This window comes from Vigna umbellata, chromosome 10, assembly GCF_029865625.1.
Source record: "Vigna umbellata cultivar VRB3 chromosome 10, Vumbellata_1.0, whole genome shotgun sequence".
NCBI classification, from domain to species: Eukaryota; Viridiplantae; Streptophyta; class Magnoliopsida; order Fabales; family Fabaceae; genus Vigna; species Vigna umbellata.
In genome coordinates, this window is record NC_142174.1 from 19,211,508 (window position 1) to 19,231,531 (window position 20,024).

The window sequence follows — 20,024 nt, forward strand, 5'->3', positions numbered from 1 at the left end:
ATAAGGTTCTTACGACATCCTTGGAGTTTGAAGCTATGTTTTGAATTAGTTTTATCAAAACACTATGGACATAGCTAGGAGGAGAAGGCAATCAATTTCTTCCTGCGAATGATTGAAGTTAACTTTGAGGGAGAAATTTGTGCCTCCTTATTACAAAAATGAGATCTTCAACAAGCTATAAAAACTTACATAAGGAAATAAGAGTGTTGAAGATTATGTCCAAGATATGGAAGTCACATTGATGAAGGTGAGAGTGGAGGAAACACCTTTGGCTACAATGGCTAGATTTTTAATGGGTTAAATAAGGAGATTCAAATGTAGTGGAGATGCACCATTACAAAACTTTGGAAGATCTCATTCACCAAGCAACTAAGGTAGAACAACAACTCAAAAGAAGAAGTTCGTATAAAAAACTATCCACCTCACAGAAGGATAAGGAGAAATTTAAGAAGGAGAAATATACTTCTACAACTACCAAACTTAAGAAGAATGAGTCTTCAAGTGGTAAAATAACTTCTTAACCTACTACTTCTTCTCTTCACATTCAAGTTCTAAAAAATGTTTCAAATGTTTAAAAAACGGACATATATCATCTCAATGCCCTAACAAGAGAACTATGGTGTTCTTATATCCTATTTTAGTGAAAAGTTGAAAGAGCGGTGGGAAACTATTCCACTTATGACATGGAGTTATATGCCCTAGTGAGAGCTTTGCATACTTGAAAATATTATTTGCTTCTTAAGGAATTTATATGTCAAAGTGATAATAAATTTCTTAAATACATTAAAAGCCAAGACAAGCTCGATAAGAAACATGCTAAATAAGTAGAATTTATTGAACAATTTTCTTATGTTATTATTAAACACGAACAAGGCAAGACAATGTTGTAGTTTATGCCTTATTTATGAGACATGACTTACTGTCCATGATTGAAGCTAAAATGCTTGGTTTTGAAATATTTAAGGAATTATTATTATTATTATTATTATTATTATTGAATAAGAATTATTAAGGATTATGGTTTTTTACAAATAATGATGTTTTGCTTTGTGCGTGGATTTAATACATTTAGCAATTATTGAAGTAGTCGGTTGCTATTTATTCATTTTCTAGAAATTGTAAGTGTTAGTGTATCTTACATCATGATAATGTATTGAGAGTTCTTTTTAGTAGATAGGGAAGAATTGATTTTCTCAACTAAAAACACATTGAATCAGTTTTAGTTAGGGGAATCAATTCCTCTCAAAATTACACCTAAGAAGATCTCTCCAATGTAGAAGAATCCATTCCTTTCCATACCGTCCAAAACTATTTTCACTCAAGTCGTCCAAAACTATAGCAAAATCTATATATATATATATCTATATATATATATATATATATATATCTATATATATATATTACTTTCACTCAAGTCGTGAAAAGCTGGTGTCACACATTATGGTGAAGAAATCTTGCTAGTGAAACACATTTTTTCTTAAATTAAGTTGAAGTTGTGGTAAAATAACTTGACTTTAATATATAAGTTGAAATTATGAAAATTTTATACTATTTAATTAAAGTTAATGACCTGCAAAGGAAAGTCTTGAGAACATCACACAATTTTAGTAATTTAATTTTGATTATAATATTGAAGTCATAGTATAATAGTATAATGGCACACTGAAAAATAAAAAAGCTTTCTGTATACTTCCACTATTTTAATATTCCAAATTCTTATTTTTCTAACCTTTGCAGAAAATTTTCACAATGCATTTTTTTACGTAGCAGCGACTAATTTCCCGAAATATATCTAAAAGATTATATGACGGGAATTAATTTCAATTTTTAAAAGGGGTGCAAATAGCATCTTCCAACCGATAGATTAATTTGACCCAATACAGATTCAAATCCTTTGATTTGGTGTAGGTTCTATGAGCTTGATTGCGCAGCACACACAGCAATAAAGCTTGGATTCGGCAAAATTGAAACTTGATTCTTACCCTCATCAGGGGAAGTGCGTATTCATATTATTCCATTATAGTTTTTCGTGATCCTCAACTGGGTCGAACCAAACAAGTCCTCCGATGATTCTAATGAAAATTGTTTGATTTATTTATGCAGCTTCGATGTGGGTATTGATATGAGTTTGCCAAGGTTTGGACGTCCCAAGAATGGTGGTGAGTTGAGTGCGAACCTTTACGTGGCCAATTGTGGGCCCGCGGTGGGGATTTCTGATGATGACATTGCATCAGTGTTCTGCAAATTTGGAGAGCTTAAGGGAGTTTATGCAGCAGACGATAGTGGGACACGTGTCATTGTGGCCTATGCTGAAGAGGGCTCTGCACAAGCTGCCTTGAAGGCATTACATGGACGCCCATGTCCTCAACTTGGAGGTCGGTCCATGCATATCCGTTATTCCGTGCTTCAGCCAAATATACAGGTTCTACTACTAACACCATTCATTTCACTATAAATCGGTTCGTGTTTATATTTAGGGCTTTCTAATTATTACAGCTTTATTTGCATTATTTCATTTACATTCTATTTGATTGGAATAATAGAGTATGTTTGGACGAGATTTTCCATAAGGACTTGTAGGAGACAAAAATAAGAAGAAAAGGAGTGAAATTCATTTCTTCACAAGTTAAAATTAGATTATGCATAGACAAATTTGTAAGAGTTTTCTCTTATATTTACTTTACTTGTTTAAGGATATATAACGCATGCAATCCCTTCAATCGTAAAATTGTTGTGTAGAGTAAGTTTGCTACCTTTTGCAATGACTACTTGAAGAGTCATGCTCATAATGATTTTTATTGGTTGACGATTCATGCCACTCCTTATTTTATGTATTATTCATAAAGCTTAATTTTGATAAACTACTAGTGTGAAGGTTTTTAAACAGTCAATCAGTAAAAGAAACATCTTTGCTATGTTCTTTAAAGTAACTTCCATGTACAGGCTACACGCATAAGTTTCTTAAAATTGTTTTAAATTAACAAGGAAGGAGGAGGTTTGCATTTCTAACAAGCAATGGTGGTTTGTGGAATTTACATTCTTTATTCTAACACTTACGAGTTTACATATCTGTTCAGGATCAAGCTAGTGACTTGGTTCCTGTATCTATCTCTGCATCAGAAGTGAGCATTTCAGGCCTTTACCTAATTCATGACTTCATTAGTGCTAAAGAAGAAGAGGTTATGAACTTTTCATTCCGTATCAATGCAAATTGTTTAGCTTACCATGTTTGCATTTTTCTTGTATTGTTCTGTTTGAAATAATTTTTTACTTATGTTGGTGCTTCCTGTACAAATTTTGGTCTTTTCTATCTTCTCAGGAACTGCTTCAGGCTGTTGACTGCAGGCCCTGGAACAGTCTTGCAAAAAGAAGGGTTCAACACTACGGTTATGAGTTTCGCTATGATGTGAGTTTCAAGGATTATTTGGATTTCTCATTATCTGTTTTTGTTGTGCCTAAATTAGAGGGGTCCAACCTTTTTTTCCAGACAACTAAAAAATTACTTTATCAGATTGATGATCTTATTCCAAACCGCTTGGAAATGTGCTATATTTTAACAAATGGGCTGCTGAGTATTGTGAGAAGATTGATTAATCTATACTCTCTTTCCATTTCATTTGGCTTTGCAGACTAGGAACGTTAATACAAGGCATTGCTTAGGTGAACTTCCGTCATTTGTTTCTCCAATACTAGAAAGAATTTCATCATGTCCAAGTTTCAAGAATATTAAAAATATAGTTTTGGACCAACTTACGGTATTCATACTTACTAGTACTCCGTAATTGTTTAATCGGGTGATAAATTGATGCTATTATTAGTTCATTTATAAGGGAAAATGAGTTATTGCATATAGTCAATACTGTTTATGATGTTCTAAGTTAATTGTTGTTATGCACCACCAGGTAAATGAGTACCCACCTGGAGTGGGTCTGTCCCCTCATATAGACACTCACTCTGCATTTGAAGATTTAATTTTCAGCCTTTCATTATCAGGGCCCTGTATAATGGAGTTCAGACGGTATGAAAATGGTGATTGGCTTCCTAAAGTTGCCTCAAGTTCTATTGCAAAATCAGAAAATACAGAAGATCAATCAAATTTTAAAAGGAGAGCTATCTATCTTCCTCCTCGGTCTTTGCTACTCTTGTCTGGAGAAGCACGTTATGCCTGGCATCATTACATTCCACATCACAAGGTGTGATTATGCTGTGTACTTTTACATGCGGAAAGAAATTGTTACATTTCAAAATCCTGTTTACTATCATGGTCTGAAAGTGGTGTATTTGTGGTCATTTGAATGGAAAAATTATGAAAAATATATCTTAAAAGGCATGAGAGTCCAAAAGCAAAAAACCTTTTTTTTTTTGGCTCATTTAGCAAGCCAAAATTTTTCCTAAATTTTCAATATAAAATTAGTAAAAGATCCCATTTTCCAAGAGATCCTTGTTTGAAAATTTCTGTATTTAAGATATTAAGTTCATAATGTTTCTTTCGTTACTAGACAATCTGTATTTCCTTATTATGCTTTTCACACTGAGCACTTCAGATAAGCGTGCTGGATTTATAAAAGAGCATATTAAAGACCCAAAATGTTGAATTCTGATGGACTTACAACCTTTTACTCAATTGAGGTGCCTCCTAATAGTATCAGTCCCATAACTTTGCAGCTCTTTTCATGTGTTTCCTAGCAGGGCAACTTTATTATCCTAATTCCTGACAATTTTTGTTAGTATTAGCAGAAAACATGAAGATTGGTTTTTTACTTGAAGTGCATTCAGGTGTCTTGATAACATATTTTTCCAACTAAATATATTGTCTCCCCACAGATTGATAAAGTTAATGGCAATGTCATTAGAAGGGCTTCAAGAAGGGTATCTTTTACATTTCGTAAGGTAAGTTGATGGATGTCATTGTCTTTTTGGTTCGGATCTTCCTGTAAACACCATATTATTGTTTCTGATTCAGTATCTAGTACTTCAGCACAAGAATACAGAAATGTTGGTAATGCAATTATTTCAGTAGCTGTCATACCCTCATATGAAATCCTTTTTGATGTATGGACTTTTGATTTTGAAATGCACATTTCAGTATTTTTATTGTTATTTTCTTAGTAAATATGATCAGTTTGCATTGGCTATAATTTTCCAATGCAGTATTCCTATATTAATAAGCAGGTTTGGAAAATAAAACACTACAAGAAAATTCTTAAATAGCAACCGATTTTATAGATAAAAAATAATTAGTCACTATAGTGACTAACTTAGATACCAATTTATAAATTTGGAATCTAAAATAATTTCTATTATGAATAAAAAATTATAATTTTTTGGAAATTAAACTCTCAATGGTCTCTAACCTTAACTACCATGATTTTGTCTACTAAAATAATTAGTGTTTAAATTGGTCACTAATTATTTAGTGCATTTGACAGTGTAGAAATCTAATATGCATTTGCAGAAATCTAATATGCATTTGACAGTGCAGAAATCTAGCATTTCCTGCATACTTTTATACTACAACAATTAATAAGTAATTGTTTGTTGCAAGGTTTGTCTTTACTGTCTATATATATATTCTCATGTTAAAAACAAGTACTTGTGTGTACCAGGTTAGAGCAGGTTTATGCAAATGTGATTTTCCGCAGTATTGCGATTCTCAAAGATAAGGTTTAACTGAGGCGGCAGTGAGAATGAGTAATTGAGAGTTGGACTGGTATAACCTGAGGTGTGTTCTGCATCTGTTTGCTTGTTCTTGATATTATAATACTCACGACATGCAAGATGTTTCTTTGATTAGGAATATTTAAATAGGTCACTACCAGCCTTAACCCCAACATTTCTATGTCTACACCATCGTCACATTAGATTTTTTTCTCATCTGATTCGTTTGATGAAATGTATAATTCTTATAACTACTCACTTGTGCATTTTCTTTTTTTTTGAACGTGTCATAATGCTCCAGATATTCCACACAAGAGTATTCCAATAATTTTTCAGTGGTAACCAAATGGGCTTCCCTGGCATAACATTTCTGTCAAGGGTCGGATTCATATAACTCATTTTCAATTTTGTTTTGATTACATTATTTTGCGAGCACTTGGTGTTTAACGTTCAGATGGAGAGCATTATGCTGACCAAATCTTTTAAATCACTCAGTTTTAAACCAGTATATATTTATGTAAATGGAAGTCTGGGTGAATCCATACAACCAAAAACAACAGCACATGAATGGAAACGTGGTCGTTTTATGATGAATCTTAACTGCACTAACCCAATGCTATGTATACATTCATCGCATTAAACATTCATTCAGTTCGGTAGCTGAATGGATTCCGAACCCCCTAAATACTTTGGAATAATAATATAAGGTCCAAACCAACAATAGATAGACTAAAATGCTTTTTATTATCGCTAGCAAACATTGCCATCCATAATCACATTTTATAATTGGCTATTTTAATCGGTTAGAAAGATTAGATGTTGGAATGCCTTAAATAGGCGTTGCTTGAGGACTAGGCCACTTCTTGTAGGCAACGATTCTACGAATATTATTATATGTAGATGACATTGTTACAAATGGCATTGCGATGATCATTTACCCCCACGAAATGACCTACAGTTAAAACTTTACAATTTGCAGCCATTACAGATCCGTCATCTCACCTGCAAGAATAGCTAGCTTTAATAAACATTAGATGGAAAATATTTGCTGAACAAGAACTTGATAACAGATTTTGCAATTACGAAGCCGGCTTGAAAACGTTTAGTAGTAAAGAAACTTAATCAATGCTTTAGGCATAATTTATATCAAATTTGAAAGGTTTAAATATAATTTTAATCGGTTTTGATAATGGTGCTTAAAAAGATCAAAATTCCCTGTATTACAGGTATCACATTCAAAGTTTAGATGGACTAAAAACATATTTAACTGAACTTAAATTCTATCAGACTATACACGATACCCTGAGATTGAGAAATGGTGGATATTGCGGGACGTAAAGGGAGAGAAAACATTGATTGAGACAATGATTTTGAAAAATATCGTGCTTTGTGCAAAGAACGTGACAAGAATAATTCTCACATAAAACAGAGTAAATTCCAGGGGTCCTTACCATGCATGCATTTAACGAAGAAATCCAAATCGGACAAGCAAACATTAGCCTGCAGCAAAGATGGTTGCTGGTAAACAAAGAATGAAAAATGTCGATGATCAGGATCATTTCTCGGCTTTGCGGTGTCAACCAATCTCTTGTACCCTTCTCTATCGTAGCAGAGGAGTGCATTCTCTCCACCAGCCATCAACCCACGATCCCAAGCTGAGTTTAACACCTGTGTAAACATAAAACAAACAATGATCATTCATAACAAAGATAACATACTTGGGACTAATCGTCCATGTTGACCAAAATATGTTCTGCAAAGTACCTAATTAAGCAACATTCTTTAGAACATAGAAAGCATTACCTGCCAACTCAGACCCTCAGGATCAATCAATGATTCGTTAGCTTCCTGGCTGGAAAGATGAAACCCTAAGCAGACGAATTTCATGGTGACAGCATGTTTTCTTAAAACCTCAAACACAGGAAAGTACCCATCCTGATTTGTTGGGTTGTGATATCCTGCTGTCAACTCTGCCGCATGACTAGGAGTCTTGTACCACCAGTATACAGCAGGAACCTACATGAAATCATTGTCACTTAGTTTCAGTTTATATACTTGTACTTTCTACGGCAGGATATGACTTTTAAAGGAGATACGATGACTATGCTTCCTAAGGTTAAATATATGAGACAAACATCTTAAGAAAAATACGGAAGAGAAAAATTAAAATTTGGTTTTTCCTTATACAAGTCAACTATAGTCAACTATAGAAACGATAGTATACTAACAAAATATCATCATGATCCATTTGGGTCTGCTGCAGAACGATTCCTGAAATATGCTATCACATTTGATATGTGGATATAAATTCCTTAGCTATTGTTCGTTTTTCAAATCTGTGTCCAAATGTTAATTCTAAAATTGAGTTTCCTTTCAGATATTGATATCATCTTATTTACCAGTTTTGCTCACAAGTCTTCACTCTATTCCCTTTGGCTTTTACTATATCCATTTCTTAACCAAAGCTTTTATTTATGCACTCAAATTCTATTTTACACAAGTAAGGAGTTATATACCATTAACATTTATTCCATGAAAAGTTTTTCTCTTAAATGTAAAACGTGTAGTAAATGGAACCCAAATTTGAAAAGGGATACCAAACTGAATCTAAATCCCTGATAATGCAGCCAATAACAAACATCATCCAAATTTAGTCATACGACCTAGACAAAACTACTGGAGAAAAAGAAACTGATACCGGGAACACTACCTTGACAATTATTTTTGTCTCCTCGAAAGCAAGGGTTGCAAGAGACAAAACATTATCTGCATGGTCTATTAATGTCTGGGAGTACCAATGTAAGAAGAATCGTCCATAGTAATTGTCATAATCACCTCGCTCACAAAAGAATCCAGTTTCATGCGGCATAGAATTGTAATGTCCAGCATTATCAGGTCCTCTAGCCCAGAAAGAATGACCACGTAATTTGGCTGCTCTCCGCAGACTATGTTGCAGGTATTTATCATAGCACTGCCCATAGAAGATGAGACAGCAAACAGGACTACTTTAAAATATGATAGCACGCACACTATTTATGGTACAGAATAATTCAACAATTTTGCAATTAAGCCACAATATGAGGTACCTGAAACTCACCGATACCAGGATACCTCCATCCCATTCTTTCTGAGAAAGAAGGATATTTCAGCTCTCCGGATGCTCCAAGTCCAACTTCAACAGCAGAAATCAGACCTTCTGCAAACAGGTCATCAAACTCTGTCCGAAAGCTTCTCATCATATCGAAATAGACCTGCATATTTTCAGAAAAGGATAATCACTAACAAACATGAGAAATGAAAACACTAGTAGATTTCAATTGAAGAATACTTCAAAGAATATAATCTATGACCACAAAGAATTCTGCACATGCTAGAAAGAACTGCCCTTTTATTTTTTAATAAGGTGAAATGTACAACAATACCGGAAATTAGTATGTAAATGTAACTAACAGACATTTAACAATAACCGTGAATGTCAAATCTTTGAATCTAGCAGTAGGGCTAAAAATTTTCATACCTCAATTCCAGTTCTTCCTTTGAGAACTCGTTCTTTGTCAATCCCCCAAGAAAGGCATTCAGTATTTCTCCGTCCTTCACGATCTGTGAAGAATATATCCTGGTTGTCTTTTCCAATATCCAAAACCCATTGTGGGAGGGAAATCAATGCATCACTAGAATCATTCCCTCCACATTCATGAAATGCCATAACAACCTTCAGAATTTTAAACAAGAATGAAAAGAGGTTCTCCAACAACTTCAAAGACGGTTCCCAATTCCCATGACAAAAATACACATCCAATCATAGAAACCTCTAAAGACATTCTAAGTGGTGTTTCAAATATTATGCTTCTAGAGCATGGTTTTATTAATTACACTGAAGAAACATTTCTTCAAGGAATAGTATTAATGAATTCATCCACTAGCTATTATGTTTAAATTTCCATATAAAAAATAGATGTCATAGGTAGTAGACAACATCCGTTCATCCTGAAATTATCTCTTCAATATTATGTCATTCCTGTTTTTTACTAGTTTCAAGTGTTAAATATAGGCAGGAAATCTATCAAAAGCATGGCGGCTGAATTGGGATAGAAATTATGGATCCGAAGGCTCATTTTCAGAATCATGAATAGCAAGATTCAAAATCATAATAAAGATAAATCTAAAAGCAACATAATAAAAAAAAATACACACATATAACAGCATCGTGAAATTAAATAGCTATGAAAGAAACATATAAGTTTGAAAATAATTTTTATTTCAGTTTCCAAATGTCATGAGTAGAAAATATCTATTTAAATACGAAATAAAACTTGATAGTAATGAACCTAGATCTTTTGTTTTTTATTCTCTATATTGTGATTAAAAGATATTAGAAAGTTCTATACGAATACATGGCCCAGTGGATAACTTGCGGCCCAAAGTCAAAAATTGTATGTTGCAGTGTTTGTCTTGGAACTAAAATATAAAAGTTCCTCAATTAAAAAATAAAACTCAGTACCCTGTCATTTAACTTTAAGGTTGAGGGTCATCTCCCTTCTTGACCCACCAGCAACAAGTGCAGCTTAAGTGGAACAGAGGCCGTACATATGCAGGGGACAAAATTTGTTTGCAAATTGCACAATTCATATGCAAGTCAAACCCAAAATTAGTACAACTCACACTTATATTGCACTAGTTGTATCATGAATTGTGTGATACTACTAACCATGATCAAAAGTCCAAACGAGAAAATGTATTCCAAGAAAATAAATAACTTAGATTCCAATGAATATCAATGCATTATGTATGGATAGGATTATATGAGCAAGTGAAATAATACCTGTAACTTAAGTTTGAATTTTCTAACGATGTTAAAAAGCTCCCTATAGCCAGACCACACATATTTCTGCGGGCTCCAGCCTTCAACAATGCCCCACCAACAATCCACAACAACACCATCTACATTTAAAGACTTCATATGCATTAGCTCCTGCTTAATGCCTTCAGGATCAATCAACTGGCAAAATTTGTTAATAATACCAGCCTGCAATAAAAGACTAATTTTTAAACCTTATAATCAAATACAAGGAAAACAAAGTACTAAATAGGATAAACAAATGATAGTCGTACATTTACAATTTGTTGTCCAGAGTGAAGAAATTAAACATGATCAAAGCTAGTTATTCAGCAAGCAGCAAATGAAGGACACTTACCGGAAGCTTTACATAAACAGGAACATATGGTGTGCCAGTAAAATCATTTTCGTGCACCCCAGAATGAATATCTTGCATAAGCTGCATTAAAAAATTACACTATCAGCTGGTCCTGGATCACATCTGCTCATACATAAGGCTCAATATTATGGTTATGCATAAGTTAAAATCACTTAATATAGAAAATAATTTAGTTTCATTCTAAAAACTACATGGCATACCAAGAACCAAAACAAAGCCATTGAGGAAGTCATATTTACAAAATTAGTATCAGTTCCGCAAATTCAGGTGTAATATTTATTTTCTATATTGTTCTATATCAGTATTGTCATTGTGAAGTTTTTGCTTATAAAGATTTATAGTGAATTTTACTTATCCTGAAACTCAGGTTGTCCCCAACGGTTGTGAGCTTCACATACCATCATATTAAGCAAAAATACTTCCATATCAAGAGGAGCAAATTCTAAATGTTAAGTTTATCTGTTAACACACTCCATCACTTCTTTCATTTCTGCAAAGGGCAAACTGTAACTTAATAAACCATTTGGTGACTTGTTTCAAAAGGAACAGAAGTGTTGCAAGGCGGTCAATTTTGATAAAAAAAAAAATAGAACAAACTTATGGTTTCAAATATCGCTCCACAACCATCTTAAATTAAATTTAAACCCATTACTCATGTTAAAAACAAAAACATTAAAAAAAGCATTATGCAATTGGAGTGCAAATCTGGCCCATCAGAAAAGTTAGGTGGAGGAATATCAAATTTACAACCATAAAGTCATGCTATATCAAGAAAACTCAATAGTGCAAATGTAGAATCACATTATAAATTACAGCCATTATACTTAGTTCATGTTCAGATTTCAGATAATTGCAAACGAGGAAAACAGCAAGAGCAATTAAAACCATAGCCCGTGCATATCAAAATCAACATCAAATATGATATAAATCCACTAGAATTAGCCATCAAAATCACCTGATCAGCCTCCAAGCAGTCAACAGTATTGATAGGGCTTGCATTTGTATATTTCTCGTTCTTTGAGTCCCTTTCTGCAATTACAACAGAATCAATGGATGCAGGCGACAAGCATTCATCAATTCTAAGCACAGATGTCTGATTCTCAATCGTTTCCTTTACAGAACAATTCCTCAAAGAACCACCAGAGAGTTGACTTTCGACTGATTTAGCCGCAAATGACCCCTGCATCGTAACACATTACATTTACACAAAGGGGGAAAACCTTAAAATTAGCACAACAAATCATTTCCCAGCTCAACGTTTCATTTCATTTCAATTTTTTATTTTACATCTCAGCTTTAAAATGCATGCACTCTCGGTGTAAAAATTTTTACTGTCAACAAATATAAGTCATACATTGGATGACTTTTAAGGTAGTCACCAAAAACTCAACAATCTAAAGGATATGGCAGTTTGTAATTAGATGACAGCGTAAATTTTACACTGTCGGCGTGTATTATTTATTGTCAGTTTTTCTTTCAATGATCTAACTTACAAGCAACTAACTAAATTCAATCACATTGTCACATCTCAACTTCCGAACCATCAACAAACTGGAGTATTCAATAATAAGAAGCCGCAATCATGAGTGAATTAAAGCTCAAATGTGAAATTTTCGGAGAATTGAAAGGAACCATGTGAGAGGGAGGGGGACACTGGCGATAGGTGGTTCCATCGGCGTCAACAACCCAACCAGCCTCACGCGCGAGCGCGGCGAGTACGTCGTTCATGTCTGCACGCGCGGGCAGGGGGAAATTGCCGTACTGGCGGAGGCCAGCGAGCATGCGACTGGTGATGGCCCGGCGATGTCGCTCCCGGAGCTTGGTTCGCTCCTTCTCCTTCTCTCTCTCCTTCTTTCCCTTGGCGACGGAATTGGTAGTGACCGCCGCCGCCGCCGCCGCGAAACCCCGCGGACGGCGCGGGTGAGGGTGAGGTTGGGGGTTAGAGTTTGGGTGAGTTAAGTAATCGGAGCTGTGGTCGCTCTGAGGGTCGAGATCTTGCGTGGAACCGTCGTCGTTTATGCTCTTCATCTTCACAATTCAGCGTTGACGCTTCTCACCTTCTTCACTCTTCCTCTCACAACTCAACTCAACGCCGTTTTCTCATTATTTTTTCTGATTTTCTGATACGAACTGGCCCAACGTAAACCACGCCACCTCCTACTTGGGCCTTCATTTCTCACTTCTCTCTGTCACTAAAAACAAAACCTTTTTTTTAAAAAAAAAAAAATAATTTCTATACTTGAACTTTTTGAGGGTTGGATATCATATAACACACCACATGTTATCTGGCAGGTTTGTTCTATATGCATCCTTTTTTTTCTTATTTCAACACATGATAATAATAAAGTACATACATAGAAAAGTACATACAAAGAAGGTAAAAACAGAATAACAATAATGAAAAACTGATTCATATCACTTAAAGTTATTTAATTATATCAAAAATATTTTCGAAATGAAATACAATTTTAATCAACTATAATTTATTAATATAAGAAAATGCAAGGGATTTGTTTGAAAAGAATAATTTATATACTCTAGAAAGAGAAGAATAAACTAAAATAAATAAATTATATTAATTTTTTTAAAACATAGTTTTGAGCTGATTATTGTATATACAAGCCAATAAACTTATTTAGAGATTAGTGTTATTTTTAATTTTGAAATGATGAACTTATTTTTAATAAATTAAAAAATATAATTCATATCACGTGAAATTGAGAGCATAAAATTCAAAAAAATATATATACTTAAGACCGTAAATCTTTTTAAATTATAATATTAAAATAATTATAAAAAAACTGAAAAATAAAATAAAAGAAATGACCTTGGTCATTGATAAGCTTTGGAAATGAAAAATCGTTCAGTTTTGGTGGAGTGAGTGACGTGTATGATACCGACCGTTCTGTCATCTCTGTATGTTTTGAATTGAGACCAACAGTGTAGTACTGTACCTACTTATGCCACACCAACTGTCACCTCACCAACCAAATAAATCAACCATGGACTGCTTTATGCAGAACACTTTGCATCATTATCTCTTTAAACAATTCCATAATCTGTTTACTTTTAAACTTTATGTTTTAATCTCATCACTATACCAGTAAACTTTTAAGTTCTGATCTCTGTTAGTTTTGATATCTAACAGAATTACCACAACACAGAGACATAACATAAGGATTACAACATAAAAGGAATAAATAATTAACTAAACCAGTGTTCTGTTACAAGTCACCAGTTACATAAACAGTGTAATATAAACAACAAACTCAGTGTCTCCTTTAAATACAATTATACATTCACCTCAAACTTGACACGTCAATTGAAACAACAAATTAACATTGTATATCTTAAACTACTGTCTATAGCAGCTGATTCATTATTTTGTAACAGTTTTTCTTTTTTACGAATTTATCCTTTATATTGTGGTAACTACTTTTTTTATTGTAGTAATGAATTTTTTTATTGTGTTAATTACTTTTTATAATCATAAAAATGTGAGCACTATATTAACTAATTTTTATAATTATAAAAATTGTAGACACGAAGGTACAGTTAGGTTTTGAAGTTCCGCTAATATCTAAAACGATAATATTTTCCTCGGTGACCCAAAGACATAATATTATTGAAAATCAAGACTTTTAATTCATTAAAATGATATTCTGAATTAAATAGGAATAACAATTTTACAAGTGATCTAAGAAGGCTGAGAACAGTGAGTGAGAGTGCAACATGGAAAATGCAATAATATAAGATGATATAAAAGTATAAAAATATTAAGCAAATATTAAAAATTTGACAGACTAATCAAGAAAGTGAGTGATCCAAAACTCAAGGAAATGATCCTTTAGCCACCCTGCATCATGATCATGCATGGGAAGAACAGGGACAAAACAATTCAAAGCACATGAGGCAGACCAAATTGTACAACAAATAAATGTAGATGGTGGTGTTTCAGGTCTGTTAGGAGACAACTACAACTTGTCTTCCTCAGTTTACACGGCAATTCAAATGCTTCTTTCCCTTTTTCCTCTGAAAAGTGAAAAAGGGATATCATCACACGCATGCACCACTGCTTATGGTTTTGCAGCCACTTGGTTGACTGGTCTACAGAGAAAGAGAATGATCCAGTCAAAGATGCTGTGCCCATCTGCAGTTTCATGGATGACCAAAAGTGCTCATTTGACATATGCTTTTTTTCCCCAAATTTTGTTTAACAAGTGGGGCAAAACAAAGGATGTCGGATATATCATAAGAGAACCTTTTTTTCTGAAACATAATGGAAAAGAATTTCCATTAAACAATACCACAGCCCTCCTTTTTGGCATTTGCTTCACCTGGCAATACAGGGTGGTGAGCCAATAGGTCAGTCTATTTCTACCATGGTCCGATTTGTTTATTCAGAAATTGTAGTAAATATTGACAACAACTAGAGTGCTTCTTCTGATGGTGTCACATCAGCTTATGTGCAATCAATGATCAAAGGAGCAATGAGTATCTCAGAGAAGATGTTGATCAAAAATTGGCCACCTTAGTTCTCCCTTGGCAGTGAATCAGATACACAGATATCCCCTCGACATAGCGGGCACACCCTGTGTATAATATAATAAAAGTTAAAGAGATACAAATTTCCATGTATCTTTAGCACAAGTTGCAAGTAAAGATAATGACATAATGATCATATGAATAGAGGACAACATGGTATCGGGACACATATAGCTCAGTTTTAAGATGCAAAGAAATTCAATCAATTATTACAGTGGGGTTATATGAATTGATAAGAATTAAAAACGGTAGAAATCCATAACATCATGATGTCAGAAGGGCATCCAAATCTTCCATTATCCATCTCAGAAAATCATTGGTGGTTGGACCACAAGTTGGATATGTTGAAGAAAACATGGGGAAAGCTCATAAAACCGCAGAACATTTAGTCAGTTTTGTCAATCACCAATGTTTAGCATCCTATAGTTTTTCTGTTTTTACCTGCTTTGTTTTACAGTTTACTCAGTAGAGTGCTTCTAGTCTATAGATTACATGTAAAACTCACTCATCTATGTTCCTTCTGTGCCATTTTAGATAGGTTCCACAGTCCCATGAATGAATAGATGTAGCAATAGAACATTTTACATAAATTTTAAGCTTTTAGTCATAGCAATCCTAAATTAACCAAAAGGGCACCCAAATCTCTATATCCACATACCTGTGAATCTCCTTCAGCCACTTGTCTACACATGTTGTATGAAATTCATGATGACAAGGCAGAACTCTCATGCTGTCTCCATCCTCATACTCCACAAGGCATATATAACATCTGCAAAAAGTAAAGGCAAAAAGAAAAGGGAAACTTGTTTAGTATAATCCATGTAAGGGAAAAGTTAAACAAGTTTAGTTAGATAGTACTAAATAGGTTTAAAAATAAAAGGCACATCAGTATGTTGACTAAAGAAAGGAAAAGTGGGGGGTAAAGGTCACATGCCACGACAAACCAAAAAAAAAGAAGACAGTCGTGAATAGTTAAAGCTAAATAGTATGCAGCAAGTTACATAATAACTGGGTATGGAGGTTGGAGGTAAGAGTTTCACAGTATCTGGTATCAGTTTGGATTTTCATGCCATGATGTAAACATTACAGCATCCAAATTGCATACTAAAACGACTCAAGTCTTGCCTCACAAGACACGACTAAATACGAATTTTTATTGTTCGCTTTCTACTTTTTAATCTTTGTTAGGAAAAGTTACATACGTTCTAAAATTTGTTAGACATGTCACACAGGATAGAAGATGTAAGAGGGAATAACTTACACAAAATAAATGGAAATGAAAGTGGACATGGAAAAGAAAAATGAAAAGGCATTTTAAGAAAATGAGTCCACACTGGGAGGAGGTTGAGCTTGAATACTTACTGTACAGGTTCTTCTTGATGTTTGTGCAACTTTGTGTATAATTTGACAGGCAAGGATTCCACAACTTCATTAGGTGCAGGAATGGAACCGATAGATGACACAGAAGGGCGAGAAGATAAAACCACAGATTGCTGGTGAATTTCATCCAGAACCTAATTAAAATATGTACAAATATTTAACCTGCATAAATATATAATGAATGGCCACTAGAATAGATAAACAGCACATTAAACTCACTTCAAACAAGGCTTCAGCTAGCATAACAATTCTTGATATGCTAGCTCTAGCATTGGTATCATCATTTGAATTGGTATCCCGACTATTGGTTCTGCATGCACAACGACCGTTTCTGTGTTGACCAGACAAGATACATGATCTGTCATGTCCAGAAAGATTTTCAAACCGGCTACCCAACCTCTGAAGAGCACGGACCTAGACCATATAAATTTGCATCATTAACAATAAGCAAATTCCAGTGATTGGTTAAGAGAACATGCACAGATGTTTCCATAGAAAAAACTACTAGTCTGAATATTTGTTATTGTTGTTTCAAAAGCCTCAAATAATGAGGGAATTTTTGGGTTTGGAAGCATATTATCAGACCATCAGTTAGTTGTTAATTATAAAGTTCATAAAATCCACAAACCTGGGACCGTATTCTTCTTCTCCGTTCCAGGAAATTGGACCTATGTTCCAGCAGATCCTGATACCTAGTTTCTCTAGAACGTGAAGTCTCAACTTCATAGTCTTGGATGCCAAACAAAGAGCTAGGTGTACTGGGTAGAGGATATCTAGGTGTAGAAGAATTTGAAGCATTACGACCAGTTGGTGACACTCTTGCTTCTCTATCCCCTACTCGTCTTCCATTCTCTTGACCAGCCTCTCTTACTTCTCTCTCTCGTTGCATGGGGCAAAAGGTGAAGTCTGACAACGTTGATCGGCGGAGAACTCTGTCACGGAGCCTTCCAACACTTAAAGTTCGGCTAAAACGAACATTACGTTCCACAGGTTCTCGAGCTCCATTTCGCCTATCAGTATGTCTAGTCTCAATATTTTCTGTATCAGTATGAATTCTTGGAGAAAACATGTTGGCATCAGGCACTTCTCTTGCACCATTTCCATCTCTACCCACATCCTGGATAGAAGAAACTGGGCGACTACTAGCCAAATTACCAGGTGAAACCAATGCTGGGGCATTAGGACGCAAATTATTAGAAGCTTCTTCATGACACTGCATAGGCACTTGACTAACAAAAGATGCATTGAGCAAATCACTACGGTGTTGAGTTTCATTTCTATTAATCAAGCTGCCAGGAGGCCCTGAATGTAGACTAAGCTCATCTTCATCATTAAATATTGAGATACTTGTTGAAGAAACAGGGCAAGGCCTAGATGACCCCAAACTTGTGGTTCTGCTAAGTCTGAAGCTTATATTACCAGGAACAAGGCTAAAGCGAGACAAGAACCGACTTGAGGGGTTCAAGGAGTGGTTTGAAGAAGAATGTGCAGAGCTGCTACCAGTTCTGGATGCACTGTGACGCCACTCTTCAAGGTCAATGTTAGAAGGCACTTCATCAGACTTACCAGGTTTCACCTTTCTAAAAGACTCTGTCTTCCCTTCATCTGAGTCTATTTCATTGCCACTGGTGTATGTCACATCATCTCGGTTTACTTTATTCTGATCACAAACCTAAAGCATGTGTTTCAAACTACAGTTAGCCAGTTAGTAAGATAAAACCTTGACCAATTCCAAAACTTTTCCATTACATGACACTGACACAAGGAAACAAATGTATGAGAACAAATGAAAAAGAAAAACTATTCCATTATATTGCTTTTTAAACAATCTTACGGGCATTTCTTAGCCTGAAAACAAAATAAGGCTTGATAGAACAAAGAGGCTAATAACAAGACAGAGGCATAGGTGTTAAGAAAGTCCTAATACACCACCAATCAATATTTAAAAAATTTGCAAGTTGAAACAGAATCACAATGCATTATAATTGTTTTTGAAGATTTCAGATTTCACCCATAAACCAAAATGGTTCTGCCACATTTCAGATTTCACCCATAAACCAATTGGCAGTAGGCGAGTTTCCCCAATACAAGAATCGGAGCAGACTAACCAGCACTTTCCAACACTTGTTTATCAGGAATTCAATGCATAATTAGCTGTTTCATTACTGTATAAATACTATTGCATTTTTCAAGAACCTTATTAAATAACGTCATCTCTTCCATTAAGAATCGATTTATTAGGAGTCTCACCAGTAAATCACGAAAACCAATAGCTTTCAAACACCTTTGAAAGTAACGGCAAATTCAATCAAGTAATATTTGATTTTAAAATATAAAAAAAAAAGGTAAACTTAATGAAAATTTTGAAAATAATTATCCCTTAAATTAAAATCTAATTGACGTAACACTGAAAAGGATGCGAAAAAGTTTGAAAAACCAAGGAAGTTAGTATTACCTGGTCGTCACTATCAATGTCACGAGATCCAGACGACGTTCCCAGACAATAAGATGGGAAACCTCTGTGCCCCTTAGATCGACCCTTCCTGAAACTCCCCGAAGACGACGACGACGACCTGGCTTTGCTGCCACTGGACCCCATCTTCCTCTGCCAACAACCAGATACCCGGCAAAAAAAAAAGCGTTTTGGAGTACCCAAATGGAGCAAACGGCAAGACCCAGAAATCAAAATGCGGTTTTTTTGAGATCCCGGGTGGTTCAGATCTACAGAGATGGGAAAGTAAAGTGAGATTTTTGCGGGATGTTGTGGTGCATTGGATTGAAGTGTGTGAATTTTTTGAATGTGAATATGTGAATAAGAAGAGAGAAGGGAAAAGAAGAGGGTAAAGAGGGAAAAGATAGTGTGGTGGTGATGGGAGTAGCTGAGGGAATGAGACAAAGCAACTCGCAGGGAAACGGAAAAGGAGGCTTTTTTTGTAAGAAAAGCGACGAGAACATAAAATAATTAACAAGCAAAATAAAGTAGTAGCTGTTTTCTATACTTTAAATTAATTCAATAAATAACACTCATAATTTATCCAATAATTAATCATAGCAGACTTTTTGTTCTTACGAAAATTACAGTGGATTAAATTAATATTAAAATTAAAATTAAAATTTTGTAGTTTAATTTAAGAAGAAAATGACATTTAATTTTTGTGTGCCCCCACGATTCTGGGGATTAAAATATAGGTGTCTCTGGTGTACGATGAGTGCAGCGTGTCTTTC

At 34.6% G+C, this 20,024-nt stretch overlaps 3 protein-coding genes across 5 annotated transcripts; 1 reads left to right on the forward strand and 2 right to left on the reverse strand.

The window, feature by feature from the left end:
- The first annotated feature begins 1,769 nt into the window (after positions 1-1,769).
- TRM9 (RNA-binding (RRM/RBD/RNP motifs) family protein) lies at positions 1,770-5,972 on the forward strand. 2 transcript variants are annotated; one of them, XM_088100351.1, is made up of 8 exons: positions 1,770-1,996; positions 2,104-2,422; positions 3,078-3,179; positions 3,320-3,406; positions 3,630-3,660; positions 3,994-4,193; positions 4,825-4,890; positions 5,607-5,972. In XM_088100351.1, the coding sequence occupies exons 2-8, from the start codon at positions 2,123-2,125 to the stop codon at positions 5,661-5,663; spliced, it is 843 nt and encodes a 280-aa protein (XP_087956477.1). In that variant the 5' UTR covers positions 1,770-1,996; positions 2,104-2,122; the 3' UTR covers positions 5,664-5,972. The 2 variants fall into 2 exon arrangements, with proteins under 2 accessions (XP_087956477.1, XP_047149530.1); XM_047293574.2 differs by having other exon boundaries at positions 1,777-1,996; positions 3,630-3,755; positions 3,903-4,193.
- A 411-nt stretch (positions 5,973-6,383) lies between these two features.
- Positions 6,384-13,051, reverse strand: BMY2 (beta-amylase 2). Its single transcript, XM_047293573.2, has 10 exons — positions 12,507-13,051; positions 11,830-12,054; positions 10,854-10,934; positions 10,481-10,684; positions 9,176-9,370; positions 8,745-8,909; positions 8,369-8,629; positions 7,462-7,674; positions 7,110-7,326; positions 6,384-6,660 (listed from the first exon to the last, which is right to left on the reverse strand). The coding sequence occupies exons 1-10, from the start codon at positions 12,900-12,902 to the stop codon at positions 6,641-6,643; spliced, it is 1,977 nt and encodes a 658-aa protein (XP_047149529.1). The 5' UTR covers positions 12,903-13,051; the 3' UTR covers positions 6,384-6,640.
- A 1,556-nt stretch (positions 13,052-14,607) lies between these two features.
- Positions 14,608-19,727, reverse strand: LOC124821660 (RING/U-box superfamily protein). 2 transcript variants are annotated; one of them, XM_047293580.2, is made up of 6 exons: positions 19,255-19,727; positions 17,428-18,471; positions 17,019-17,213; positions 16,782-16,912; positions 16,078-16,188; positions 14,608-15,466 (listed from the first exon to the last, which is right to left on the reverse strand). In XM_047293580.2, the coding sequence occupies exons 1-6, from the start codon at positions 19,396-19,398 to the stop codon at positions 15,406-15,408; spliced, it is 1,686 nt and encodes a 561-aa protein (XP_047149536.1). In that variant the 5' UTR covers positions 19,399-19,727; the 3' UTR covers positions 14,608-15,405. The 2 variants fall into 2 exon arrangements, with proteins under 2 accessions (XP_047149536.1, XP_047149534.1); XM_047293578.2 differs by having other exon boundaries at positions 16,782-16,933; positions 19,255-19,724.
- Between the last annotated feature and the right edge of the window lie 297 nt (positions 19,728-20,024).

What these genes read in the sequence shown, in the direction of transcription:
- TRM9 (XM_047293574.2), top strand. Translation starts at nt 2,123, where the DNA reads ATGAGTTTGCCAAGGTTTGGACGTCCCAAGAATGGTGGTGAGTTGAGT. An exon ending in TAGTTTTGGACCAACTTACG is followed by an intron (nt 3,756 to 3,902) that starts GTATTCATACTT and finishes ATGCACCACCAG; the next exon opens with GTAAATGAGTACCCACCTGG. An exon ending in TATCTTTTACATTTCGTAAG is followed by an intron (nt 4,891 to 5,606) that starts GTAAGTTGATGG and finishes TGTGTGTACCAG; the next exon opens with GTTAGAGCAGGTTTATGCAA.
- BMY2 (XM_047293573.2), bottom strand. Translation starts at nt 12,902, where the DNA reads ATGAAGAGCATAAACGACGACGGTTCCACGCAAGATCTCGACCCTCAG. An exon ending in CTGGTATCGGTGAGTTTCAG is followed by an intron (nt 8,630 to 8,744) that starts GTACCTCATATT and finishes TTCTATGGGCAG; the next exon opens with TGCTATGATAAATACCTGCA. An exon ending in CTGAGGGTCTGAGTTGGCAG is followed by an intron (nt 7,327 to 7,461) that starts GTAATGCTTTCT and finishes ATGTTTACACAG; the next exon opens with GTGTTAAACTCAGCTTGGGA.
- LOC124821660 (XM_047293578.2), bottom strand. Translation starts at nt 19,398, where the DNA reads ATGGGGTCCAGTGGCAGCAAAGCCAGGTCGTCGTCGTCGTCTTCGGGG. An exon ending in GAAGAAGAATACGGTCCCAG is followed by an intron (nt 17,214 to 17,427) that starts GTTTGTGGATTT and finishes TATATGGTCTAG; the next exon opens with GTCCGTGCTCTTCAGAGGTT. An exon ending in CATCAAGAAGAACCTGTACA is followed by an intron (nt 16,189 to 16,781) that starts GTAAGTATTCAA and finishes TACTTTTTGCAG; the next exon opens with ATGTTATATATGCCTTGTGG.